This window comes from Spizellomyces punctatus, assembly GCF_000182565.1.
Source record: "Spizellomyces punctatus DAOM BR117 chromosome Unknown supercont1.8, whole genome shotgun sequence".
In the NCBI taxonomy this organism is placed as follows: domain Eukaryota; kingdom Fungi; phylum Chytridiomycota; class Chytridiomycetes; order Spizellomycetales; family Spizellomycetaceae; genus Spizellomyces; species Spizellomyces punctatus.
The window spans coordinates 1,302,032-1,327,141 of NW_015971544.1; the positions used below are offsets into that span (position 1 = coordinate 1,302,032).

General features: G+C 48.7%; 7 protein-coding genes and 1 non-coding gene across 9 annotated transcripts; 3 read left to right on the forward strand and 5 right to left on the reverse strand.

Annotated features, from left to right (window-relative positions):
- Window positions 1–68: 68 nt before the first annotated feature.
- SPPG_05328 lies at window positions 69–2,275 on the forward strand. 2 transcript variants are annotated; one of them, XM_016753548.1, is made up of 2 exons: window positions 69–453; window positions 546–2,275. In XM_016753548.1, exons 1-2 carry the CDS (start codon window positions 431–433, stop codon window positions 2,260–2,262), a joined length of 1,740 nt encoding a protein of 579 aa, XP_016607995.1. In that variant the 5' UTR covers window positions 69–430; the 3' UTR covers window positions 2,263–2,275. The 2 variants fall into 2 exon arrangements, with proteins under 2 accessions (XP_016607995.1, XP_016607996.1); XM_016753549.1 differs by having other exon boundaries at window positions 69–388.
- On the reverse strand, window positions 2,226–3,796 carry SPPG_05329 (uncharacterized protein). Its single transcript, XM_016753550.1, has 6 exons — window positions 3,486–3,796; window positions 3,248–3,373; window positions 2,970–3,187; window positions 2,784–2,908; window positions 2,620–2,720; window positions 2,226–2,562 (listed from the first exon to the last, which is right to left on the reverse strand). Exons 1-6 carry the CDS (start codon window positions 3,774–3,776, stop codon window positions 2,380–2,382), a joined length of 1,044 nt encoding a protein of 347 aa, XP_016607997.1. The 5' UTR covers window positions 3,777–3,796; the 3' UTR covers window positions 2,226–2,379.
- Window positions 3,797–3,872: 76 nt separating this feature from the next.
- Window positions 3,873–4,783, forward strand: SPPG_05330 (uncharacterized protein; the record flags this gene model as incomplete). Its single annotated transcript, XM_016753551.1, has 1 exon — window positions 3,873–4,783. The coding sequence occupies one exon, from the start codon at window positions 3,873–3,875 to the stop codon at window positions 4,695–4,697; it is 825 nt and encodes a 274-aa protein (XP_016607998.1). The 3' UTR covers window positions 4,698–4,783.
- Window positions 4,703–6,438, reverse strand: SPPG_05331 (uncharacterized protein). The gene is made up of 7 exons (XM_016753552.1): window positions 6,369–6,438; window positions 6,087–6,299; window positions 5,984–6,022; window positions 5,844–5,923; window positions 5,302–5,773; window positions 5,188–5,231; window positions 4,703–5,122 (listed from the first exon to the last, which is right to left on the reverse strand). The coding sequence occupies exons 2-7, from the start codon at window positions 6,202–6,204 to the stop codon at window positions 4,952–4,954; spliced, it is 924 nt and encodes a 307-aa protein (XP_016607999.1). The 5' UTR covers window positions 6,205–6,299; window positions 6,369–6,438; the 3' UTR covers window positions 4,703–4,951.
- A 126-nt stretch (window positions 6,439–6,564) lies between these two features.
- Window positions 6,565–9,051, forward strand: SPPG_05332 (uncharacterized protein). The gene is made up of 9 exons (XM_016753553.1): window positions 6,565–6,749; window positions 6,830–7,036; window positions 7,107–7,165; window positions 7,234–7,349; window positions 7,411–7,469; window positions 7,539–8,162; window positions 8,226–8,387; window positions 8,452–8,649; window positions 8,720–9,051. The coding sequence occupies exons 1-9, from the start codon at window positions 6,660–6,662 to the stop codon at window positions 8,909–8,911; spliced, it is 1,707 nt and encodes a 568-aa protein (XP_016608000.1). The 5' UTR covers window positions 6,565–6,659; the 3' UTR covers window positions 8,912–9,051.
- Window positions 9,052–9,110: 59 nt separating this feature from the next.
- On the reverse strand, window positions 9,111–10,925 carry SPPG_05333 (uncharacterized protein). The gene is made up of 2 exons (XM_016753554.1): window positions 10,633–10,925; window positions 9,111–10,569 (listed from the first exon to the last, which is right to left on the reverse strand). The coding sequence occupies exons 1-2, from the start codon at window positions 10,778–10,780 to the stop codon at window positions 9,257–9,259; spliced, it is 1,461 nt and encodes a 486-aa protein (XP_016608001.1). The 5' UTR covers window positions 10,781–10,925; the 3' UTR covers window positions 9,111–9,256.
- Window positions 10,926–11,305: 380 nt separating this feature from the next.
- SPPG_05334 (uncharacterized protein) lies at window positions 11,306–17,246 on the reverse strand (the record flags this gene model as incomplete). The annotated part of the gene is made up of 4 exons (XM_016753555.1): window positions 11,306–11,875; window positions 11,938–13,080; window positions 13,140–14,184; window positions 14,246–17,246. The coding sequence occupies 4 exons, from the start codon at window positions 17,244–17,246 to the stop codon at window positions 11,371–11,373; spliced, it is 5,694 nt and encodes a 1,897-aa protein (XP_016608002.1). The 3' UTR covers window positions 11,306–11,370.
- Window positions 17,247–18,209: 963 nt separating this feature from the next.
- On the reverse strand, window positions 18,210–18,281 carry SPPG_10115. The gene has a single exon. It is a non-coding gene; the product is annotated as a tRNA-Pro (tRNA).
- Between the last annotated feature and the right edge of the window lie 6,829 nt (window positions 18,282–25,110).

Below are 25,110 nucleotides of genomic sequence, written 5' to 3' on the forward strand. Positions count from 1 at the left end.
CTCGGCAAAACATCGGAGCCTCAAGTAAGCAGCGTCAAAGCCAACAGACGCGTCTCTGCTGTCTGGTGGAAGGCGAAGAGATCATGGGCGACGAGACAGGAAAGTTTCGACATAGCGCGCTCAAAAGCAGATGGTCTGCCTAATAACAGCTGTCTATCGAATTCCATTCCTCAAACCGTACCATGTTGGCCATCAAGAAACACGAGCAGTCTGGGACCGCGTCACTCTCTTGGCAACGAGTCTCCGCCGCACCTCCCAGACCACCGCTTCTACGAACAAGAACATTTCTTTCCCGGGAACTGGGTTCTTCGAATGCCCTAGATTTGAGTTACGGAAAAGGCGAACGGCCACTGGCTACGGTCTTGCGGGAAGCTGCAAATAGAGAGAGGTGGGTGTACGACGAAAAGGCGGTGGAACCTGCAGGTGGGTAATGGACGTAGGCTGTTTGCTCAGGTCTGTCAACGTCATGCCGCTAGATGGGTTTTGCTCTGTTGTGGCACTTATGTGTATCGCACGGTGGAGAGACTTAGCTCACTCGGTTCTAGTCCTATATTTTTCTTGTACTTGCAGAACGCCAATTTGAAGGAACTGCCGGAAGAGATTCAACTGCTAGTCTCGTTGACACATTTGGATGTATCTTTCAACATTGTGGAATGCATTTCTGAGGCCATTTTTGAGCGTCTCGCAGATTTGCAGTATTTCAACGCACAAAGCAATCAGCTCAAAGCTCTTCCGCATACCTTGGCGAAATGCACAAGACTTGAACAACTGCGGCTTTTCAAAAATTATCTGGAGGAGCTTCCTGATTATATTTTTACATCACTAAGACACCTGAGGATTTTGGATGTCTCCGTAAATCGGCTCCAACGGTTACCGGACGCGATATTTGATGCTTGCGGTAATCTGGAAGAGCTAGCGTTACGACGAAATCGAGTCTCAATACTGCAGGCCAGTATTGGAAAGCTAAAATGGCTGAGGCGACTCATCCTTGCAGGAAATGTTCTCCAGACAATTCCAGAAACCATTAACAATCTCGCAAACCTGGTGAACCTCGACCTGTCCGACAACCGGCTCACGCGCATACCCTATCGGGCTTTTGCGGGCATGCTTGCCCTGACTGATTTGAATCTAAGCAGTAACCAATTGAGAGAGTTGCCTTATATGGGCGACTTGAAGAGTTTGCGTGTATTGAATATCGAGCGGAATCCTATTTCCGTGTTGCCCCCTATACTTGCGACACTTCCAGAGCTCGAAATTCTTGAGATTGATCTAAGCACCACGTCAGCAATCAACTCACCACCGTTGGAGCTATGTCGAGAAGGACTGGAGCGTATTAAAACATTCCTACTCGCGTCCTTGAAACGATCGCCAAATCCGTCTTCACTGTGTGAGGCACGAGCCACTGCCTTAAATACCCCGGCACCCGTAGCAGCCGAGCCCAGCGTTGATGTATGCGATGGAAGTACGTCTGCTGCAGACCTGAAACCCAGACAGTTTTTGAAGGTCACCGCCGAGGAATTGAAGGAAGGAGGTCTTCTGGTAGATCACCAATCTCTTCCGCTTGACGTTCTGGCTCTATGCGCGATCCGCTTGCATCAGGAAGAAGATAAGCATGCTGTGAGAAACCTTGTGCGCAAGATTGTCACCGCATTGCGGCGACGGCTTGGTGATCAGAAGGACGTAGCATCTCTGTCTCTGTGGTTATCCAATGTAGTGTACTTTTCAAGCGCACTGAAAAGCCATCGGACTGAGCTGAAAGAAAACGATACATTACTTCAACAATTGGTTCAAGATGTCTACGCGCGTCTCATTGATAGCGTGCGGTCCGATCTTTCGCCTATGATTGTCGAAGCGTTTTCGGATGACTCTAATGTCAGTCCCCAAGGATCCATCCCATTTACACCGTCAACCGTCAGCTCATTCAACAACAGAAGTAGTCTACGTGAAGGTCGCATGACTGTTCGAATCCTTTTAGATCACCTCAGCGATACTATCAAAGTTCTCAACCAAAACAATCTACCTGGCACAATAGTTCAGCACCTAATTCATGAACTCTTTCGAACTATGGACGCCCAGCTCGTCAATGGCCTGGTTTTGCGTTGTACACGCAAGATGAAGTCTATAATCCGTCGAAATATCGATGTAGTCGACTTGTGGTGTATGGTGAACGATATTCACTTGGTGGAATGCTTTGTTTTTTCGAGAAGTCTGCTGGAAATTGTCAGTCCTGAAGTGGATCCCTCCAGAAATAGTCCTGAATAAAATTACAAGTTACTATTGATCTTCTATTTATCCACGAAGTGCATGGAGCTGATTGTTGACCCCATCAAAGTCCACTATATACATATCCGCACCACATATGACTCATGCACATAAACTTCACGAAGAAACCTTGTCAAAAGGCAACAAGCTTCCAAAAGGTAAATGCTGAACTACAGGGAACTTGTGAAGCACTTCCGCAATGTACATTTTTAGCATTCCGGTATTGACTTTGGCCCAGTATGGTACGCCACAAATATCGTAGAGCATCGGTGAGTGCTCATAAAAAGGACCTTTCTTGACCTAGGGTGGCTATTAGTGATCACAAAGCGTGCGTAAGACATTACGCGCGTTGCGTACTTCATGGATGTAAGCAATGCAGGACAAGTACAGGTATTCTTTGCGGAAATGCGAGACAAGCTCGTCTTGTAGTACTGATTTGGGTTTCAACCGTGGGTGATCTTTGTGTGCGGACACATGAATACAAACTCTAAAGCTTTAATCCTTGAACGAAACGAGCTTACCTAACAGCTGTGCACTTCCCCAATAATAGGGAAGAAACTGATGATCATCTAGTCCCCATACACCATGGCTTCCAGCAGGCTCGAGAAGATATATGCGCTGCAATCGTCGTACAATCGACAAGTAGCTATGACAAGAATATGGACATGAATAAACCACATTTACCTACGTCGCAGACCTATACACACCTTGCAAAGACTCTAGTTACAAGAGCTTGATAATCATCTGGTACAACAACTTCCAACAGATCCAAACAACACAGCCATGCAACAAACGATAGCTCATGCCCGCTTCCATAGTCGATCCGTGTGCCGTGCCCAAAAGCAGAGGTGAGGTATGGTAATAATTCCGGAGTAGCTGGCTGCCGAGCGTCAGGAATAATGCCGTTTATGAGGGATTCGGCGTTCTATTGACTGATTTAAGCATGTACTTTCAAAATTTAGACTCTTCCGAGGGTGAAACGTACAGCTTCCAGACGTTGAATCCATGTTCTAAAAGCTTTATTTCCAAATCGCTGGGGAGACTCCAGCGGTGGAATATCGTCTATCCACTTGTCCAGTGTGTTTAGCATGTCCAGGATTTTTTGTACTGTCTGACCATAATATCGGGATTGGATAGAGTAGAGGTATGTAATAAAAAACGACGCTCATTAGTGTCCGTTCCCTCCGTTCCTTTTATGAGATTCATATATCCCGTTCAATCACCTCAGATACTGTGCAAGGATCGCTGTTTTTCTTGTTTTTTACCGCCTCATTTAATACTTGTATAAACTCCAATAGTCGAACATAGGCGTCCGAACGTTGCCATTGGTGCATAGTTGCTTCGTCGTTGATGCGTTTGATAGGCACGGTGAATGTGTGATCTTGTGCAATCTGGATATGGGCGCGCTGATGTGTGAATTTCGGAACTATGACGGGCGTACCCGCTTGTCCAGGCGGACGGATAGGTGTCCCAGGCGGCGGCATGCTGGGAAGCAGTGAGTTTGGATTGAACATTTTGCAAATTGCGAGCCAACCGTAGAATCTGTCGACGATCCAGCAGAACTTATAGCCGATCGTTCGGTGACTGTGCGTGGCACAGCTCATGACGCAATGGCTGACAATATCATGGCGGACTCGACCTTTCAACCCATGGTGGACGGACTATCCCTCATGGCACCAGCATACCACGCACCTTCACAACAGAGTTGGATGGATCCAAACGACAAGTCCTTCAATTCAACCACCGTATTCAATTCAACGGGCATGGCAACCCAGAACCTACCTTCACCGACTCCAACGACCCTCCTTTTGCTCTCAAAGCTTCTTGGAACGGTCATCTTGGTCCTTGGGTCCACGCTAAAACTCCCCTCGCTCCTCCCTATCCTCAAAGTGCAATCAACTCACGGTATTCCAATAGCACCGATAGCTCTCGAGACGTTCGGGTTCACCATTGGGCTGGCCTTTAACATTCGAGCAGGAAACCCCTTTACTACTTGGGGAGAAGTACCATGCCTTCTTGCGGCTAATTTATTGATACTTGCCGTACACTGGAAACGGCGACCATTGAGTGTGGTGGTTCCATTCTTGGCTCTTTATGCGCAGGTATTGAGACTGTTGATGAACTCCAGCAAGGTGTCCGATTCGATGTTACAGACTCTTCTGGGATTGACGGTGCCGGCATTTATGACCGGCTCCGTGGTGCAAATCTTTGAGAATTGGCGGGTAAAACACATTGGTGCGATATCACCTGCGACGCTATCTATGGGATTACTATGTGGGCTGGGACGGATGTTTACGACGTTGGTGGAGGTGGATGATCCTGTCGCAAGGGTTTCCGCTGTTCTGGGTGCGTCCTTGGGAGTCGTCATGTTTTGGCAGATGCTAGCATATAGAGAGAATACAAAGAGATTCTTGGAGGCGGGGAAAATGAAGTAAAGGGTCTCGCCAGAGATATCTTAGCCCGTCTTATACAATCATTTTTCAACAGATCTGTACTACAATCATGATGACCTCTTCATAACCTTTTCCAGTCGTGTTAGTTCATCTTAGGTTGGTTCCCATGTCACAGTCCCATTGTATTAACAAGAATCATGACTTTCGTCATGAGAAGCATGTGCACCCCCACCCCCATTAAAGAGCAACCAACGGGTTGGAAATCTCCGTGCGGAATTACTTCCTAAATAACAGTTTTAAAATCGCTTAAAAGACCTCTCCTCCCGCATTCTCAGGACCACCCATATTCCGTAACAGACCACTGCAAAGATTGTTAGCGACAGAAGGATAGTGAAATAGTGCCAGGCCCCCCCTGAAGACTTGTTGACTAAGTTTTGTTGACTGTGCTCGGGACGGGAATGTGATGGCTGTTTTGCACATGGTTACAGTTAGTGCATATCATATGGGGCAGTTGGAACTGTGGAAGACTCACGTTGGTAATGCCTTTTGTGGTAATAGTGATGATGTCGTGGTTATCTGGCGCATAAATACAATCATCAATAATTAACGTAGGGCGCTGCGAAAGGAAAAAGGGTTCATTACATACCAGAGACATCCCCGGTAAACGCCGAGAAACCTAGGTACCCGTGAGTTGGCAGCGACACATTGTACTTTGTAAAGCATTGTTCCCACGTATCATCGCCCTTGTAATTGAGTGACACTTCCACCATATCATCTTTATAATATTTGATTCGAGCTTTTGTCGCCACATCCTTCTGCCTGAAGTCGACCGAGCATCCACCGATTTGATTTGTCACGCCATCGTTCGCATGGTCATACTTTGTTTTACCGTCCCCAATCATGGCATTGACATAGGGGAAGGAAAATTTGTGTCTTCCATTGGCATAAGTATCGAAAAATACTCCGAGCCCAGTGAATTGGTCCTTGCTGCCGTAAACCGGACCCCCCTGTTCTTTGTCGGTGGTGTACCAGAACGCAAAACCATCCCCATGAAGACCTGAGCTTGCCCCGTGGACCTTGAAGTCGAATTCCACGAGCCAGGAGCTACTGGTGAACGGCTGATGATTGGTGTTTGTGCATAAGAGATTGATGGAAAGGATATATAGATATGAACAACATAGATATTACCTGTTTACTCCATAGCCAACCTGACTTTGAGGGTAGCTCAGGAGTCAGGCGAACGAATCGGTTCACCTCCATCAGTGCATCTAAACAAGAGATTCATCAGCCATCTTGATGTGTTGTAATGCGATATTTGCGGTCAATACCTCCACCAAAGTTCCACCATCTGTTCTGCAGGTTCTCCTCTAAATGCAACTCATAGTTTAGTACAAATTCCAAGAGAAACTTGCATCATAAAAGACACGTTACCAATGTATGGCGGTGCAAGGCACCAACTGAACAACGTAAAGTACTGCTCTGAGGACGACTCTTGAGAGCTCACACCGCAAACGAGTATGGATAATACTCCCAATATTAGAGCTTTCATTGTCAATTGCGGGTTTATAAGAAAATATGATGCAGAACCAAGGGCGAAAAGCGGCGCGCCAGAGTTCTACCAGCTATGAGGCTCCTTTGCGCGTCCTGAATTGTCCAAATCAACTGTCGTTAGATGTCTGAATAAATCAAACCGCTTTACGTCGTCTCCCTTACCTACGATGGGCACCTGCTCTTCGTTTAACCTTCGTCGTGCTGCGGCGATCGCCCCGAAACTTGTGTGTTCCAACACTTTCGATGCGCAGCAGCACTTGCAGCCACGTGACACACATTCGGACCAATCACAGAATGCCAACATTTGTGTAATCAAACCATAAAAGGAAAGCGTCTATTGAGGCCTGTGGGAATAAAGGGCGGGGTCCCCTTGGCCTTCCCATCGCCGTCTTGCAGCCCATCATCTTCCCCAATCCTTCCACTGCGCTTCTTGTTGCTCAGTCTGAAATCGCGATGAAGCTCCGTTACATTGTGCCCGCGTGCCTAGCGCTCGCGTCTGTTGCGGTCGCTGATTCCCAAGATGGCGTCTCTGTTGCGTTTGTGGTACGTGTGCACTTGTGTTGGTTGGCAATTGCTCGACTGTGATGCTCACACTCGGCCCATGGACTATGATTATATTGTAGCCAACATCGCTTAATGCCCCTTTTCTGGAGCAATTCGCATCTGGATGGGAACGTCGCTGGACACCGTCCGAGACTAAAAAGTCTGTCGACGGAGTGGAGGACGAGGAGCTCCTCCGATACCGCGGCCAATGGGGTGTTGAGGAACCTCAAAACTCTGTCATTTCAGGAGACGAGGGACTGGTCGTCAAAACTGCCGCAGCACATCATGTAGGAGATCTCACGATTGTTCGGTAGAGGTTAAGGATGATAGATCATTGACACATGCATACCTCTGTAGGCAATTGCCGCAAAGTTTGACAAGCCTGTGGACCCGACTGGAAAATCTCTGGTTGTGCAGTAAGTCACTCATTATGGGAATCTCCAACGGTCTGAATTTTGTGATGCTGACCAGGTTGATATTACAGGTATGAGGTCAAGCTTCAGAACGGATTAGAGTGTGGGGGAGCGTACATGAAGCTTCTCTCCCAAGATAACTCGTTTGATCCCAAAAAATTCGACGACAAGACTCCCTACACCATCAGTAAGTTCAAGGCTTTATCAGCGCATCTCTCTACCGGCCGATTGTTGACTTTCGATCCTAGTGTTCGGTCCCGACAAGTGTGGATTGACCAACAAGGTCCACTTCATTTTCCGCCACAAGGTTTGTGCAGAACCTACGTATTCTTGATACCCGGTATCTTACTAACCGTATTTGTCATTTGTCATCCAGAACCCCAAAACTGGGGAGTTTGAAGAAAAGCATGTCAATGCCCCACCAGCGGCCAAAGCGGACAAGAACACTCACCTCTACACGTTGATTGTGAATCCCGACCAATCGTTCAAGATTCTCATTGACAATGAAGAAGTCAAGAAGGGCTCTCTTCTTGAGGATTTCACTCCTTCTGTCAACCCCCCAAAGGAAATCGATGATCCTAATGACAAAAAGCCATCTGACTGGGTTGAGGAAGCTCAGATTCCTGATCCAAAAGCCACAAAGCCTGATGACTGGGATGAGGAGGCACCCCTTGAGATTGTGGATGAAGATGCCAAGAAACCTAGCGATTGGCTTGATGACGAGCCCTTGACCATTCCCGATCCTGAAGCTCAGAAGCCTGAAGATTGGGACGATGAGGAAGATGGTGACTGGGTCGCCCCGACTATCCCTAACCCCAAATGTGAAAAGGCGTCTGGATGCGGCGAGTGGAAAAAGCCCACGAAAAGGAATCCCAACTACAAGGGCAAGTGGAAGGCCCCATTGATTGACAACCCCAAGTACAAGGGCCCTTGGGCGCCGCGCAAGATCCCCAACCCCAACTACTTTGAGGACAAGACACCTTCCAACTTTAACAAGATTGTAGGGATCAATCAGATTGAAAGTTTTGGTCGTGTGTATGTTGTAACACTTTTTTCTGCTTAGGGTGCAATTGGATTCGAACTCTGGACCATGCAAGATAAGATTCTCTTTGACAACATCTATGTTGGACACAGCGCAGAGGATGCCAAGAAATTGGCGGAAGAGAGCTTTGCGATTAAGGCTAAATTGGAGAAGAAGGACGAACCCAAGCCAGAAAAGGAGAAGGTGGGCATGAAGCTTCATTCCGTTATTCTTAGTATGGCGCAATGCTTATCACATGGCGGTCCAGGGCGAGACCAAGGACTTGCCTCTTCTTGAGAGAGTCAATGTAATCAAAGACCAAGTCCTCGACTTTGTTCAACGTGTTCAGAAAGACCCTGTCGAAGCTATCCAGGAGCTTCCACAGATCGCCGCCGGCGTCATTGGTACCGCCATTGTCGTTCCTATGTTATTGGTGGGGGCCATTATCAGCATGGGATCCAAAAAGGTGAAGCGCATCTTGATGTACCAGTAGCTGACGAATTGGTTGCTGACATGATTTCTATTCTGCACCACAGCCCGCTGCAAAGAAGGTTAAGAAGGTAGACGTCGCCGCCAAAAAGAAGGACGCACAGCCTGATGAGGACGAGGAAGAAGAGGAGGAGGAAGTTGTTGTTGTGAAAAAGAAGGATGAGAAGAAGGACGGGGCCCAAAAGAGAAAGACTGCGGGGAAAAAGGACAAGGACGAAGAGGACGAGGAGGATGAATAGATGTGGTGTGGTTTTTGGAGGCATTTACTTTTTTTTCTGTAGTTTTTTTTTGCCATACCTTTTAACGTTTTGGGTTTACATGGTGGTGTTGTGCAATGATTGTGGACAATCAAAACAATAAGAAACCTCATTTGGCCAAAGAGTGTCCAACCGCTGTTTTACAAATAACCTACTGGTGGCAGTAGGATGAAGAGGAGCATTATGCACTTTAAGAGTTATTTTTCTTTATTTCTTAATGCTCATTATTTAACGAGCGCAAAAAAGGAATATACAATATCCATCCAACCGAAAAAAATAATAATCTGTACAGATAAAGAATAAAGAATAATGGAAAAATGACTAGGTTCAACATCTCAAAGCACCCCCAACTGCCACGACAACGGCCGGTGCCTCAAGAAAGCCCACGTCCCTTTTTGTTTTTCCAGCCAACACCAACTTCCAGTATAGCCGCTTAATTCTCTCAGTATTTCTGGCGCCAACCAAGGTCAAGGCCAAAACGCAGAGGCACATGTATCGGAGTTTGGTTGACGACAAGAAAGAGTAGAGGGTTGCGGGGGTTTTAAGGAGAGTAGATTTTATCAGCGTTCTGCGGCGGCGTCTGGGCGGCTGTTGTGAAGCTGCGAGCGGTATCGCATGGTCGGGACGGTTGAATGGGCGCATGACGAGTCCACCACCTGCGTTTGAGGAGCGAAGGGATGTGTAGCCGGATCCGGAGACGGCAGCCTGTGCCGCCAGGGTTTTGAGACTTTTTGTGCTTCCGACGCGATTCATACCATGCAGGTTGCGGCCACTCGAGACGCGTAGCAGGTTTTGCAAATCTGCTGCGGAGCGACAGGGTGTCATGGGAGCTTCGACGGCATCGTACCAAATGTCCTCATCTTCGTGGTAACCTTCGTCTTCAGCGTCCATCAAGGATATTTGGTGGGATATGCGCGGAGATGTAGAGTGATAGTTTGGATGGCAAAAGTTGGTGTATACTGGGCATGTGGTAAGCGAATAGGGTGTAGCCTCATAGCCTCCAAGGCAAGTGGGGAGGTTTTCGGGGGAGATATGGGCAGTCAGTTCCCCAGTGGTGAGGAACATGAGTTTTTTGGTTGCGTCCGCTGGCAGAGCCGTTTTGAGCACAGACCAGATACCAGAGTGGATCCAGCCATAGTTGAGAACGTAGACCGTGCCGACAGTTTGGGGATAGTGATGAGAGAAGAGGTCGTGGAAAAGGGGTATCATGTCATATTTAACATTGTTTAATCCGACGCCTTCCAAGTCGACAATGATAGATATCTGGGCAATGATGCGGTCGCTGGCCTCATCTAATATGCCCAACTCTCTCCGTTTCCTCACTTCCTCGTTGATGGATTGAACGACCCTGCGTGCAACTTCCATGGCCAGTATAAAGAACCATCTGAGATCCTCGAAATCACCATGCCCGTGTTTCGAAAAGTGACGGAGATTAAGCACAGCCACCGGACGGCCTAACTTGTCTGTTCGTAAAAAATAAAAGAGGCCCTTTTGGAGGTATTGGAGGGCAGAGGGAGGGAGGGAAGATAAAGAAAGGTTTGGAAGGTCATTTTGTAGTCGCCAGTCGATATGGCTGAGAAGAGCTGCATGCGTTGCGGCGTGGTCATATTTGTGCTTTTTGTAAAAGCGAAACAAGAGTGCTATATTTCCCGGTGAGCTTTGACATGTATAGCAAAACCGAAACGCTGCTGCCCGATTCTCACCTTCGTCGACCAACAGTTCCGCAATGTGATGCAGTTCTCTCCGCGACAAATCCATATCCTTTCTCGACGCAGCAATCGTCTTTGCCAAGGCGTCTCTCACTGCCGCAATGCCTTGGGCATGCTGTCTGACGAGCATAGTCAAGTCCATCTCTTGTTTCAACACACACACAAGGCCCTTTGTTATAATAATCTGTGCAATGTTCCGTAACGATGATGAACGATGATGGGCAGCGTCGTCGTCGTCGTCGTTGTGGGGGAGTCAAAACCTTGGCTCACCCAAAGCAGCAGCGTGGGAACTATTTTGCGCGGTGATACATTTTAACCCTCGTGATGGGGAATTTGATGTTACACAGATCAATTTTCGATGACCATGTGATGATGACATGGATTTCCTTTTTAGGAAGTGTCACATGAAAGGAGGCCGAAATTCTCACGTTGGATCCGCCCCTTTCACGTGGCGTCCACGGAGGGCTAACGCCAAGGTAAGGGTTCGACCCACGCTGCAACAAGGGATATTTGTGTTTTTCTCACCACGCGCGCAAAGAACGCGCAGATGGCACAGCGCGTGGCACATGGTGGCACAGCACACACAGACGATTCGGACAGTTTCGGACAAGGGCCACAAGGTGGAATCGCGCGCAGAAAGTACTTGAGCATATAGCCCAAATGGAATTCTTGTATATTTTATTTGATCAAGTGACTTTCTACTGTACCATTACCATGTTATCAGACACTTTTCTAATGTTGTTGTTGCATTTCTGGCTGCGGCGCACCCACATTTTTAGCGGGCTTTTTGAGCAAAAAGTACCAAATACCCGCCGCGACAATGACCACACCGACAACACTGCCCACTGTCGCTCCTGCAATGACACCCTTTGAGACACTGCTACCAGAGTCAGGTGTGTCGCCGGGAGACTGGCCGTCAGGAGTCGAGGCAGCCTTGATCACGATCGAATAGGATCCTAGTGAGGTGCAGTCACAGGTGGTGCTGGAACCTCCTGTAGAGGTGTCAAGGGTGCTACAAGCAGTTGTGTTCCAAGCCGAGGTACTCGATTCCCATTTGGCGCAGTGGGCAGTGTACGTGGTAGTCGACCGTTTGGTCAAGGCATGCACGTATCGCCTGTGGAGACTCGCGGTGGACGTGTAGCTCGTTGGAATGGTAATGCGAATGGGCTTTTCGAGCGTATCGTTGAACGGAACACCATCCACATTGACTTTGAGAGTGAGCATTCCGGCCGTCAACCTAAGCATAAATGTTAATAAAAGTCTGAAGATGCCAACCATACTGTCTTACAAGCAACTTACGTAGATGATCCCGCGTTTGTGTCATTAGCTGTTACTGGGTAAGGGCTGTTGCCAACACAAGTGGACTTGATGACCACAACCTGCGTGTCTCCGACCGTGTCGTTCAACGTCTGCTGAAGAGACTCGCCGACCTGCGCAGAACACGACGTAGCGGCGGCCCTCCTGCTCAACCGTCTTGCTGGGTTGGATGGTTTCTCGCCAATGTTATCCGGAATAGATTCAATCGTCGCAGACACGACATCCAATCTCGTTCCTTGAACACTAATGGTTGCATTTTCACCGGGTGATAGAGTGTTCGACAAGGCATCTCCGACGTATCCCATGGTTTCCGTAAATGTGTCGCCAGAGCTTGAGTCGGAATCGGAACTGACAACGGATCCGAGAGCTGCAGACGCAAGGTTTTCAAGGGTGGATTGATCTGCACCGGTTGTGGCCAACACCTGAGCCAGTACCGCAACACCCTTTCCAACGTTGGCCTTTGAGCTGTCATCAACAGCACCAGTGTCCAGCAACTTGGCGAGAGCTTCAGTTTTTGACGATGCAGATTCAGCCGTCTCAGTGCTTGCATCAATGGTTCCTGTAAGGGCTTGGATCACTTGGCCAGTTGCATTCTTTGCTGCCTCGGACGTAGTATTGGAAGCCAGCAATTTGCTCGTGAAGGATTCCATCGCGGCCACCGTCAAACTGCTGGATCCACTGGAGAACAGGTTCACGTACGTGTCACTCAAGTTGTCGTCCGTGATCGTTTGTGCTGTGACGTTCACGTACAACGTGTACGGATCAGAGATGTAGAGCGTTCCAGGAATGTACGAGCGAACGCGGACTTCCACCCTGTATCCATCTGATTCAAAGCCACTGGGCAGGAGGAAGGATTGGGTTGAGGAACCTGGATATGCAATGCCGGTTTCCACACCCTTAATGCGGTAACTGTAATAATAGCTTCCAACTGAAATATCACTGCAAGAAACGGTAAAGAGCGTGGTCAGCTCCTGACCATTAGATGGTGAAATGCTGCAGGAACTGATTGGCGGAAGAGTTTTGGTAACGCTGAAGGTAGTGGCAGCAGTAGCAGTTGTGTTGTGAGAGTCGGTCAAAGTGAGATAGACAGTGTACTGGCCGTCATCAAGTTGGGAAGAGTCAATTCTGGATTATGCAAAATGGTTAGTCCAAGAAACTGCAAAAAATAGATCTGGTTGACATACTTTAGACCACCCTTTCCGACGGGCTTGGTAACCTTGGCAAGCGACACTTCGCCTCCATTACCGGCGATCAAAGCCCAGTTGTAAACCAAATCAGGAGAGTTGGTCACTACATTGGATGTGATATAGGCCGAGGAGCCACCGACAAAAGTGCTTCCAACTCCGTTAATGGTCAGGGCGACTTTTGCGTAGTATTTTGTTGTCTCGATCATCAGATTGACAGGTGGAGACTTTGGAGGACTCTCTTGCTCGCTGCGGAAGGTGAAAACCCTGAATATGTAATCACCTGGCCTCAAGGACGAAACTGGGATCGTAAAGTAGGGAGTGTCGGTACCAATATACAAGAAACCTTCCTCGTCATCACGGCGTACTTCGAACGCCCTAAATGTAGTGTTTGTCACGTCACGTCCTGACAGTATCTGGTCAACAGTTGTGGTCGAGGTCAGGTTGAAAGGGCAGGGAGTTTTCTCGATTCGGTTTTGACATGAGAACACGACCACAACGGGTTGAGCGACACTAGAGCCACTACCCGGGTTGAGCGACAAACATTTCTTCCATGCTGCGTATCCCTTGAACATGACAAAGTAGCACGGATCGATACCGTCGACAGTGTCAGATGCATCGAGAACGAGGGGCACAGCTCCGGATACGGTACCATTCAAGTTGCTCAATAGGGGCCTGGACAAAGGTTTCTTAATGCTGAAAGACGCCACGGTCGTAACGTTTGCCACGAGTCGTCCATTGTAGGCGACAAACATTGCCTGTGCTGTTACAGTGTGTTCGCTGGCCGACAAGGTTTGGAGAGGCAATGGGTACATGAGCGAGTAAGATGGCTTTCCTGCTCCTTCTGTGGTATTGGGGCCTGTACTACTCCTTACGAGGTCAACGTTCCAGTAGATGAGAGTGTAGGCGTATTGGCATTGGAATGGCTCCACCGCAAGGTTGGCCTGACCAGATCCCGAGGGTTTGAAGACTCGGGAGGCAGGGTCAACGAGAGCTGAACCAGAGAAGACGATGGATGCCTTTCGGGGCGGCACAGGACAAGGGTCTATAGCAAAGACAAAAGATTAGAACAAACGCTAATTCATCTTTTACCGTTCCATATTTACCTATAACCGGGACGACTGGAGATGGTGACGGACTTGGGGATGGAACAACGCCCGAAGGCTTGTCACCACCGCTTCCGGGAAACCCAGGGATACCGGGGATGGTAACGTTGGGTTTCGGGCCCTGGGGTGTTCCAGGTGTACCGGTCTCATTCTTCTTGGGGTCCCACGGGAAGCCAGGGAATCCAGGAATGCCGGGAATCTCTGGGAACGACCCATTCCCGTTGGGGTCCCAGGGGAAGTGTGGGAAGGAAGGCAGCGATGCATTATTTTTTGGGTCCCAAGGCACGTTGGGGAATGGTGGCTGCGTTCCATTGACCTTGTCCCAGGGGAAGCCGATTTCGGGAGGCTGAGGGTCCTCTGGCCAGAACACTGGAATGGAGAAGGGCACGGGCCATGTCCTGTTGCCGTTTGGAAGCGGGAAGAACGGGAACTCTGGCCAGGGCTTTTCAGTAGAGCTCTCCACGTCCGACATGTTCGGGAACTCTGGCCAGAAAGGCCCACGGAAGGTGACGTTCCATTCAGGATGGTCCGGGAAACGGGGGAAGGGGAAAGGTGGTCCAGCGTTCCCACTGCCATTCTTCTTGTCCCATGGCCAAAAGACGCCGTCGAGCGGGCTGGTACCATTGAAGATTGTCTTTGGAGAGATTTCATCGTCAAAGTGTGGTGGTTCAATGCCAAAGTGGCGGAACCACTCGACCGGGAACGGCAGCGAGTGTTGGCTAGCTTCCGTGGCCGGAAGAGGAGTAGGGTAACCCCAACCGCTTGCGTTGTAGCCTGGCGGTGTAGGAGAGCAAACCTCGTAAGGGAAAGCTGTCTTGTTGGACCCAGTAGGGCTGGAAGCGTTGAATTGGTTTTCCATCACCTGTCTGCGGACTCTGCGTCTGGCAGGAGGAGACGGGGTTGCCGACGGCCAAGGACTGCTGTTGCTACTGTCCGGGGCGGATGATGGGCTGAAGGAGCTGGGAGCAGGCGAAGGACTGCCCGATGGAGCTGACGAGGGGCCGCTCCAGCTAGACTGGTCGAACGAGCTGGGAGCAGGAGAAGGGCTTCCTGAGGGTACTGACGAGGGAACGTTCCAGCTGGACGGAGCTCCAGAAGGCGCGGGGCCGACCGAGCTAGGAACGGACGAAGGACCATTCCAGCTAGACTGGTCGAACGAGCTGGGAGCAGGAGAAGGGCTTCCTGAGGGTACTGACGAGGGAACGTTCCAGCTGGACGGAGATCCAGAAGGCGCGGGGCCGACCGAGCTAGGCACGGACGAAGGACCATTCCAGCTAGACTGGTCGAAGGAGCTGGGAGCAGGAGAAGGGCTTCCTGAGGGTACTGACGAGGGACCGTTCCAGCTGGATGGAGATCCAGAAGGCGCGGGGCCGACCGAGCTGGGAGCAAACGAAGGACCACTCCAGCTGGACGGAGCTCCAGAAGGAGACGCAGGGCCAACCGAGCTGGGAGCAAACGAAGGACCATTCCAGCTGGACGGAGCTCCAGAAGGCGCAGGGCCGACCGAACTAGGGGCAAATGACGGACCATTCCAGCTTGACACGGGTCCAGCACCAGATGAGGGTCCGAACGAACTGTATCCCGGCGAGGGCAATCCCGAATTGAAAGGAGGAGGCGATGCAGTCCAGGTTCCAGACATGGGAGGTACAGCCGTTTGACTAGGGTAGTTCCCAGACATTGATGGAGGACTTCCAGAGAGCGGTGGCTTTGTCTCAGAGTACATGGGTGGATAAGAACTCTGTGGGTACTTTGGCGGATACGAGGACGTTGGTGCATAACCTTCAGTCCTGTTCCCGCTGGACGGGCAAGGGAACGGGTAAGGTAGTGGATACCATGTTCTGTTCTTGGACCCATCGGCAATAGACCAAATGGGATATGGATATGGCGGAGCGTATGTTCCCGGTTGAGCGGGTGGGTACACGGACACCCATGTCACATCGTAGGACATTCCGTTGTATTCGACGTTGTAAACTGGGTACAAGGGGTAACCGAAGGGGCCAGTAAAGCCGGGACCTGGCGGCAAGTAAGACCAGTTACCGTTCATGGGTGGATTCGGACCATCGCCGTTCATGGGGGGGTAATAGGTCCAGTTGCCGGGATAGTAGGTTCCATTGCCATTATAAGGTGGTGGGTAAGTTCCGTTCCCTGAAGGATAGCACATTCCGTTTCCTAGCGGACAGGACGTTCCATTGCCATTATAAGGTGGTGGGTAGGTTCCATTTCCTGGAGGATAGCACGTTCCGTTTCCAGGAGAACAGTACGTTCCATTGCCGTCCATTGGTGGCGGGTAAGTTCCATTTCCTGGAGGATAGCATTTTTCGTTTCCTGGCGGACAGTACGTTCCATTGCCGTCCATTGGTGGTGGGTAAGTTCCATTTCCTGGAGGATAGCACGTTCCGTTTCCAGGAGAACAGTACGTTCCATTGCCGTCCATTGGTGGTGGGTAAGTTCCATTTCCTGGAGGATAGCACGTTCCGTTTCCAGGAGAACAGTACGTTCCGTTGCCATTATAAGGAGGTGGGTAAGTTCCGTTCCCTGGAGGATAGCATGTTTCGTTTCCGGGAGCACAGTACGTTCCGTTCCCGTACATGTATGTTCCATTGTTTTGCGGATACGTTCCATTCCCGTTCATCGGTGGTGGGTATGTTCCATTACCTGACGGATATGTTTCGTTTCCGTCCATTGGTGGTGGATAAGTTCCATTTCCTGGCGGATACGTTCCATTTCCGTTCATCGGTGGTGGATACGTTCCATTACCTGGCGGATAGGTTCCGTTTCCGCCCATTAATGGTGGGTAAGTTCCATTTCCAAAAGGAGACGTTGCGTTCCCATCTGGAGGAGGAACCCAAGTTCCATTTCCGTTTGTTCCGTTCACAAACGCTTGGGTATCGTTGCTGGAGGCGGGGACAGTGCTATTCCCACCCGCCTGACCAAAAACAGCCGTTACATAGACGGCAAACACTACCGCAAGCAGCAGGTGGAAGGATGTATTGCCCTTCATCCCAAGCTGAATGTGGTAGATGGGTATGTATAGAATTTATTGGGTATGTAGCCTTCTGTGTTAAAAGATGAGATGCAAACGAAAAAGTCAAAGCTGCTGGGTTCCATCCTTTTTATTCACTTTATCAAAGCCTAACATCCTCGCCATGTCCAAACAAGTCTTCAAGCACATACTCAGCACGACGCCCATGTATTGTTATTTCTGTGTTCGCTAGATGTTCACCACATCAAAATAGCCAAACAAACGCCGCGTTCCACGGGGTTTGTTTGCACGTTCACAGCAAGGTGTATACTCCAATTAGTGAGCTCATTTCCCGAACAATAGAACAAGGGCTTATGGCTCCCAGAATTCTAGATGCAGAATTTGGGGATCTGCCAAGATATGCACCAACCTTCCTTCAGGGCGGAAACGGAGCTCTCCGATAGCTTACATAAGCTGTTTGGTTCGGACGTGTTTTGCAACAAAGCTGAATCAACCGCCACAACTGCAAAAACAAGGACGATGGAAAGCAGTGATTTTCAGTCTCGTTAGTTGTTTTATTTTCATCCATTGTAATGGAATGCCAAGTCTAAATCGCCATGACGATACTCAAAATAAAGGCAGACTTTGTCTTGGCAGTACGAATTTCAAAACAAATATGCTCTATATCAATGTTTGGAGGACATTGATGAGTGTTACTTCTTTGAACATAGACGATGGGGCTTAGTCCCTTCTGTGGCTGTTATGGCTCGCTATTATCAATTCCCGTGACAAGCAATGCGATCATAAGCGGGAATTACTTCAACAAGGACGACGTAACGATTGATCAAAGTGGCCAACATACCAATTCACCCTTGCAAAAGCTCCCTCTACATGGCCTCCTAGCCTCCATATTCTAAATGGCAAGATGCTGCGTACACAACACATAGATAGCGGGAGAAACACACACCAGGGGAAAAAAGAATTGATGCTACAAGATTCTAGGGGCTCAGCCGAGAATCGAACTCGGGACCACCCGCACCCTAAGCGGGTATTATACCACTAAACCACTGAGCCGGACGAAAATGGGAGCCACTTAGGGCTCTATCACTCATATGCATATTTATATGCCCCAGCTGGTTTAGCACAGGTAAGATCCGTCTGGCGACGGGAGGAGAAAGGTTCCTTCCAGATATTCTGGATAATCATTATCATTTATTTTTGTTCCAGAAATATGACCTGATCGTCCAAGCGATATAATGAAGTTTGGACATATTCGTCGTCATGGGCAGATGAAGATGTGGAACCATTGGTCGTTGCTTCCCTTTATATCCCCTTATATCCTTTATCTTTTAAAGCGGAATATGGAAATTCTCACGCCCACCGTTTCAAGACTTCAGCAGGAACCGCCATTCCGCTCATCCTAGGAGCGAACCAAATGCGCCCTTGTACCACCGCCCGATAACATGTCCGCTACCAATCTTCTTGGAGAAGCAACCCACATGATGAACTATTATCCCCAAGCCGTCAAGCTTTTACTGTTGCTTCGCTGTCGGCGACTCTCCCTTACTCCCTGCAGGTTTCAGCATGTATCAGAAATTTCAGCATTTGGACATGGCCATATTAAAATGTTAGAAGGGTAAGCGGACCGACACGATTTATCTTAGTAGACGAGAGTTTTCTTATTACTGATTGAGGAAGACGTACACATGTACGGAAGTGACAAAAGGCCAGCGGAAACATATCTTACAGTACAAAACATCATATAAATTGTTTGCTGCCAAGAGTTCAAGTAACGGCATGACCCACTGTAATGATCCAGCAGCTGAATTCCCGCTTAGACTGAAGCTATAGTACTGGAAAATGAATACTATAGCACATTCCAATTTTTCAAATTTCTTTGTAACTCTCGAATCGTATATCAGAGGACTCATGGTTACTTTGTCTATCACCAGAATTTTTGGTATGGTGCACGGGTGTCCGTCATTGCGCGCGGAGCCGAGATGGAGTATGTCACTAGATCTTGCTATAGAGACTGCTAATAGCAGAACCCCTTTGGAGACTTTTACAAAAAGATATTCAGTTGATCGCAATCTCCCAAGGTCTGGTCCTCTTACTGATACTATTAGTGATTTAAGCCCTCTGTATCCTGTTGCTGCAGGATCATTCACGCCTGTCGAAATGCAAGCTGTGTAACGTATTTCACAAATTGCTTCACTATTAGATTCCACCTCTGTGCAGCCAAAACAGATCAGCTTACCAATATACCTCAATTCGCTTCTGTTCAATTGCACCCCTTCAGGATTGAGTACGTCCAGCATCCGCAATGTACTCACGCAAGTATTCATTTGCGCCTGTGCAATAATCTCATACGAACGTTAAAGCTTACACTGCCTTAGGGCAGCTTCAATTAATGTCGTATCAGCCGAGATATTCAAAGGCTGGAGCGGTAACTATTTCATCAAATTGGATATTCAACCAACTCGGCCCCTGGTACCCAATGGGATCTGGAATGACGTTAGCCCAGCCACTGTTGTAATTACCCAAGCAAGCAATCTAGTGTCTTGAGCGGGTAACACTTACAATAAATGCTTACATGCGATGTTACTGCACTCCTCCGAGTCGGCGTCATCGCCTTAAGGTTCTCCAACGCCGTTTCGGGTCCTTAATGATTGGCCAGGAGATTCCGAGGCGCAACAGCCAAAAACTTGAAAGCGCTAAAAAAGAGGTTATGGAATCCATAGCGAAGCGAGCTGTCAAGACCGGGAAGAAAGCGTCGAAGTTACGAAAAACACAGTGTTCAGTGTGATTATGCAACATCGATCAGTCACGTGAATCATCAACCAGATCAAGAATCTGCTTCTCGAGGGAGTGCCATAAGTCTTCGACTGTTAAAAGGATGAAATGCAATTCCTCTCGTTGTTACGGATATCAAAAGCGAGGCCCATAGCGCAGCAGACAATCAGCGATCACAATGTAGGCTTCTTAACGAAATAGCGCCATCAGCATTATAGCTTTCACTAGCGACAGTACGATGGTAGATATCCATTCCCATGCAAAATACACACTATCCATTCTGCGCATATGGATGTCACGCTTGATCTTTACCCGAAAGTCCTCCATAAACGGACTCACCTCCACTTCCAAAGCTTCAGGATAGTTGCCGCCTACAATATCTGGCCTTTTTTTTTCTTCATTAGATGCAAGCCTATGACAAGAGATAGACCTGATCACATACGAGGCAAGAGATCTCTGAAGACTTTTTTCTACTCACCATCCCGAGGGGGTCAGACGATTGAAGCATGGCTAAAACATCAAAGATTCAATATGCTTCAAATGTGGTGCGAAAGAACATATGGCCAACCGGTTCCATACGGCAATGCACCCTGCCGAGCTCTACCTTCAGTCACAAGAAACAAATATGAAGGAGCACCCAAAGCTCTCGAACGAGAGACCCCACTAAGACGGAACCTTCTGACCATAATAAATCTATTGAAGTCAATCAATAGGACTGCCCTCTAACCCGGGTGACATTGGCTTATCCTGCTCCAGCACTTCCTACCACACCAACCGTGTATAAGCACCCTAATGAACAACCAGCTTTTCCGGAACGAACTCAAGAAAACATCTGTGGGCCAATCAAGCCCCTTCTGGACCCTCCCGCTTTGTTTATGGACCTACGAGATTGTTTCTTTCAATGATCCTCTGTTGGCCTCCTATCTTCCCGCATTTCTCCTTTCCCCGACTCCTGGCACAGCTTGTCCGCTTACATCCACAGTTCCCTGACTCTTCCATGGACATCATCCGAATGGACCAAGCTGGTGTGATTTCCTTCAGCCTATAGCGACTATTCTACTGCTGTCGGCATCACCAATGAGACTCCCTGCCTCACCTATACACTGAATGAATTAGCCGAATCGTACATCTTGACCATAGATCGCTCCATGTTGACGAGATCAATCTTACCAGCTTACGGCCATGAGAGACGCTGTCCGCATGCAAGTAAACTTCCTGTGAACGTCTCGATCTACGCACAAGTCAGGCGAAACAAGAGATTAGACGAGCTTACACCTGAAAGTAATAGCCGACAAGCTTCGAGATGCCGTTCAGTAAGGCAGGCAGAGCTCCTACAGCGATTGCACCAGCAATACGTGGCAATCAAGAGCTTGAAATGCCTATACGTACTGCTGTCGAACCCTCAAGTAAAAGTGGACGACCATCAGATCCAACTTTCGGCGAGTACCAACAAGAGAGAAATAGTATGACTTTACACTCTACAGAATGAGAAAGTTGTTATGGGATACTGCTCATCTGATTAGAACTGGGATGCGACTGCAGTGGATGATATATACCATGCCGCATCTGTCGTGGATGGCCACGATTACCCTCCCCCCAAATCTATTGATGAAGCTCAGACAGTACCAGATCTGTCAAGGTGGAAAAAGGGCCCTTGAACCAGAGCTTGTCTCTATTCGAAAACGTGGAGTTTTTGGACCTATATGGGGTTGACTTCGTGGGATACAGCATGTCACTGAGGAAACGGAATGAAATGGGTGAACGTAGCAGATATTAACCGCGGTAATTGAATGGTCTCAAATTCCGCTACCTGGTTGGAGTTGCTGTGAAAGAGAAGTTGCGCATGAGACTTATGGATGTTGTAGTTGCCTATCTGTACGTTCTTAGACAAAGAATTCTGTATGCGGTGACCCGTGAAAGTCGAACGTCTATTTGGTGTCCTGTTTCCACTGAGGAACCTGGCAAGCCCTTTGAGAGAAAGCCGTCAGAAGGAGCATCTGCACAGAGGCTGAAAGTCCTAGAGAGTGACCTGAATGAATCGGCGCCAGATCAGGCTCCAACTGATGAGCTGCTAAGAAGGCACAAGTTCTCTGGACTGGGTTAGGATGCTAAGAAAGCCCGCTCACCAGGTGGCTGTATGTATTCAAGAGTACATACCTCTGCTCAAGACTGGCGAAACTAGTACAAAGCCGCGGCTAGTCCGTTATAAGCGATAATACTTGCACCAATGCTGCTGCGACACGAGAGAATTGGAAATGGGCATTCTCGCTCTCATTTTATACCCAAAATCACCTCACCATAATCAAAACTATTATTGGAACGTTGTACTTTTTTCATATTAAATCCAAACAAGCTCCCCAGCACCCCCAAATCATCATCTAGCCCACATAAAAAGATTACATGCAATTCTGTCGCAACAGCTAACTCTATGATGAACTCTGTGGGAAACTGAGCGGAAGATCAACCCCGGTATGGTCGGACCAATCGACGTTGAGGCAACCAGAAGTTTACGAAATGATAGGTGGCAGAGTGCGGTACATCCCAGAATATAAGAATACCAACCTGGCGACAATGCTAGGATTGGCCGGCGCCTGGTCACCCTGTTTGAATAATGAGGGAATGATCAACCACGGCATGCTTGGTGCAATTGACGCAGAAGTAAAAACTCAACAATATCTTCAACCACCGCACCTAGCAGATTCGCTGGGAACCATTGCTGATTGGTGTGGACTAAGAGGAACTTTCATAATTCTATATTTGGTTAAATCAAAATTACAAGAGTATTCTCTATTTGGTTAAATCAAGTGTCCACGCGACCCAGACATTTCTATAAAAGCGCGTCCGTTCGCGACGCTCCCTCGCAACATTCTCCCACGTCTTCTTCCTCGACAATCGAATCCCTTCTTTTCTACCTCTCGCAAATTTCACCGATATTTTAAAAGGTGGGTGGCAATTTGGGATGAAGGATTTGGTTCTTTGTAAGAGGGGCAGCCGCTGGAGGTTATGCAATCTTGTGTGCATCTGTTGACGAGTGGCCTCTGCTGGAGGATGTGCCTTGCGTGGGGTTGTGCTGATGGGTGGCCTCTGCTAGAGGATGTGCTGTGCGTGGGTTGTGGTGATGGGTGCCGCTGCTAGAGGATGTGCTGTGCGTGGGGTTGTGGTGATGGGTGCCGCTGCTAGAGGATGTGCTGTTCTCGGGGGTTTCCCCGCGACGCCTCACCTAGAGGATGTGCTTTGCCATTGTCACTTCGCCACGAAGGCCGCTGCTAGAGGATGTGCTGTTCTCGGGGGTTTCCCCGCGACGCCTCACCTAGAGGATGTGCTTTGCCATTGTCACTTCGCCACGAAGGCCTCTGCTAGAGGATGTGCTTTGCCGTTGTCACTTCGTCACGAAGGGGCCTCTGCTAGAGGATGTGCTTTGCCGTTGTCACTTCGTCACGAAGGCCTCTGCTAGAGGATGTGCTTTGCCATTGTCGCTTCGTCACGAAGGCCTCTGCTAGAGGATGTGCTTTGCCATTGTCGCTTCGTCACGAAGGCCTCTGCTAGAGGATGTGCTTTGCCGTTGTCGCTTCGTCAGGAAGGCCTCCGCTGGAGGATGTGCTTTTCCTTCAATCGCGCATGGGGGAGTTGGCCGATGGAGGATGCGTCCGGTGATCCTGACCGATTGCTAACTCCACGATTTTTTAGGTTTTGTACGTACCCCCCAGGGCAAGACTAGATGTATTTTTTTGTATTGAGTGTGTTATGTTGAAATATATTCCTGTGTTGTAATATGGCATCCATCCCAGTAATGACCAGCTAGTTTGGTTTGAAGAATCTTTTCGCACATGTATTATGGTGTACGCCTTTTACCAACTCTAAATGAACCATTCCTCCCACCAATACGTTAAAGCGACTTGTTGGCAGCTGTGGATGAAACCCGCGGCCAATGAGTACAAGGCATATTGACGACAGAAGATAACTGTCGTAAAGATCCACCTTCACAGAGGCCTTTTTCCAGTCTTCGCATATGCATATTCTTACGACAAAGTAGGACATCTCTCCCATTGCCATTGGTTGGGCCTCAGAAGCAGAGCAATACGGTCTTATATCACGTGATACCCACAGTAATTAACACAAGTATAGTTTAATGAGGAGCAGCTCAAAAGGCACGTGAATATATGATCTTATGGAATCAGGGCGTAAGCAATCAAAGCATCTGTGAACTGGATCGTTTTCATGACTTTGTATACTATTTATTGTAAATGATATCCGCTATAAGCTATTAAACAGGTCTAGGCTCTCCCACTAACCCTCCCACCTGCAACTACACCATCCCATGAAAAGTCAAGGATTAGTCGTCATTCTGCCTAGTTTCATCTCCGGACTATACGAGAGGAACCACTGGGTGGAATCTAAATGGGACGATCAAGGTTAGGCTAAGCGTCGTCTTATAAAAAATCCTTGATCCAACCTACCGATTGATGTCAATCGAGGTGCAACACCCGGGTGGGCACGTCTCTCTCGGCTCTCTCTCGCTCTGTCTCGACTCTTCCAACTCTCACTCTCGCTCCCATGCCTCGCCTAGAGCATCAAAGGCGACGAGGTTTCGAACCCACCCACCACCGACCGGTACCGAATTCACTACGTCAACCTCAATCTCTCGCTCTATCTCGACTATCTCTCGCTCACTCTGCCCCAACTCTCCATCTCATGTCCTGTACCGCGAGGGTTGCCGAAAAATTCCACCGCCGACCTTATACTAGAGCTTACGCGGAGAAAGTTCTCCGCATCGGCCGCCGTGTTCCAGTGCAGAATCAACCTGCCATGTATCAATCAGTAATACAAACAAGATAAAAGATGCGATGGTGTAGCTGCTAACCTGTGCTGCGCACGACCGATGATCTTTTGCACATTCTTGTTGACTTCCACGTCCATGGCGGTCACCATGCCGGCCCCAATCGTCCCCTCATTCTCCCCCTGTTAGAGTAACCAGCAGTCGCCCAAGCATACTCGCGACCATAGCATTGTCCCCGAGATTGACATTCCTGTAATCCCGCATCTTTGCTGCCGCGTCCCGGAATCTATTCTAAATGGGACAATCAAGGTTAGTCTAAGTTTCGTCGTATGT

What these genes read in the sequence shown, in the direction of transcription:
- SPPG_05329 (XM_016753550.1), bottom strand. Translation starts at nt 3,776, where the DNA reads ATGTTCAATCCAAACTCACTGCTTCCCAGCATGCCGCCGCCTGGGACA. An exon ending in ATCCTTGCACAGTATCTGAG is followed by an intron (nt 3,374 to 3,485) that starts GTGATTGAACGG and finishes TATTATGGTCAG; the next exon opens with ACAGTACAAAAAATCCTGGA. An exon ending in GCATTGCTTACATCCATGAA is followed by an intron (nt 2,563 to 2,619) that starts GTACGCAACGCG and finishes TAGCCACCCTAG; the next exon opens with GTCAAGAAAGGTCCTTTTTA.
- SPPG_05331 (XM_016753552.1), bottom strand. Translation starts at nt 6,204, where the DNA reads ATGAAAGCTCTAATATTGGGAGTATTATCCATACTCGTTTGCGGTGTG. An exon ending in CCTTGCACCGCCATACATTG is followed by an intron (nt 6,023 to 6,086) that starts GTAACGTGTCTT and finishes AGTTGCATTTAG; the next exon opens with AGGAGAACCTGCAGAACAGA. An exon ending in GTTGGCTATGGAGTAAACAG is followed by an intron (nt 5,774 to 5,843) that starts GTAATATCTATG and finishes ACCAATCATCAG; the next exon opens with CCGTTCACCAGTAGCTCCTG.
- SPPG_05333 (XM_016753554.1), bottom strand. Translation starts at nt 10,780, where the DNA reads ATGGACTTGACTATGCTCGTCAGACAGCATGCCCAAGGCATTGCGGCA. An exon ending in GGAACTGTTGGTCGACGAAG is followed by an intron (nt 10,570 to 10,632) that starts GTGAGAATCGGG and finishes CGGGAAATATAG; the next exon opens with CACTCTTGTTTCGCTTTTAC.
- SPPG_05332 (XM_016753553.1), top strand. Translation starts at nt 6,660, where the DNA reads ATGAAGCTCCGTTACATTGTGCCCGCGTGCCTAGCGCTCGCGTCTGTT. An exon ending in CAAGACTCCCTACACCATCA is followed by an intron (nt 7,350 to 7,410) that starts GTAAGTTCAAGG and finishes TTTCGATCCTAG; the next exon opens with TGTTCGGTCCCGACAAGTGT. An exon ending in TCAGCATGGGATCCAAAAAG is followed by an intron (nt 8,650 to 8,719) that starts GTGAAGCGCATC and finishes TCTGCACCACAG; the next exon opens with CCCGCTGCAAAGAAGGTTAA.
- SPPG_05328 (XM_016753549.1), top strand. Translation starts at nt 183, where the DNA reads ATGTTGGCCATCAAGAAACACGAGCAGTCTGGGACCGCGTCACTCTCT. An exon ending in GAAGCTGCAAATAGAGAGAG is followed by an intron (nt 389 to 545) that starts GTGGGTGTACGA and finishes ACTCGGTTCTAG; the next exon opens with TCCTATATTTTTCTTGTACT.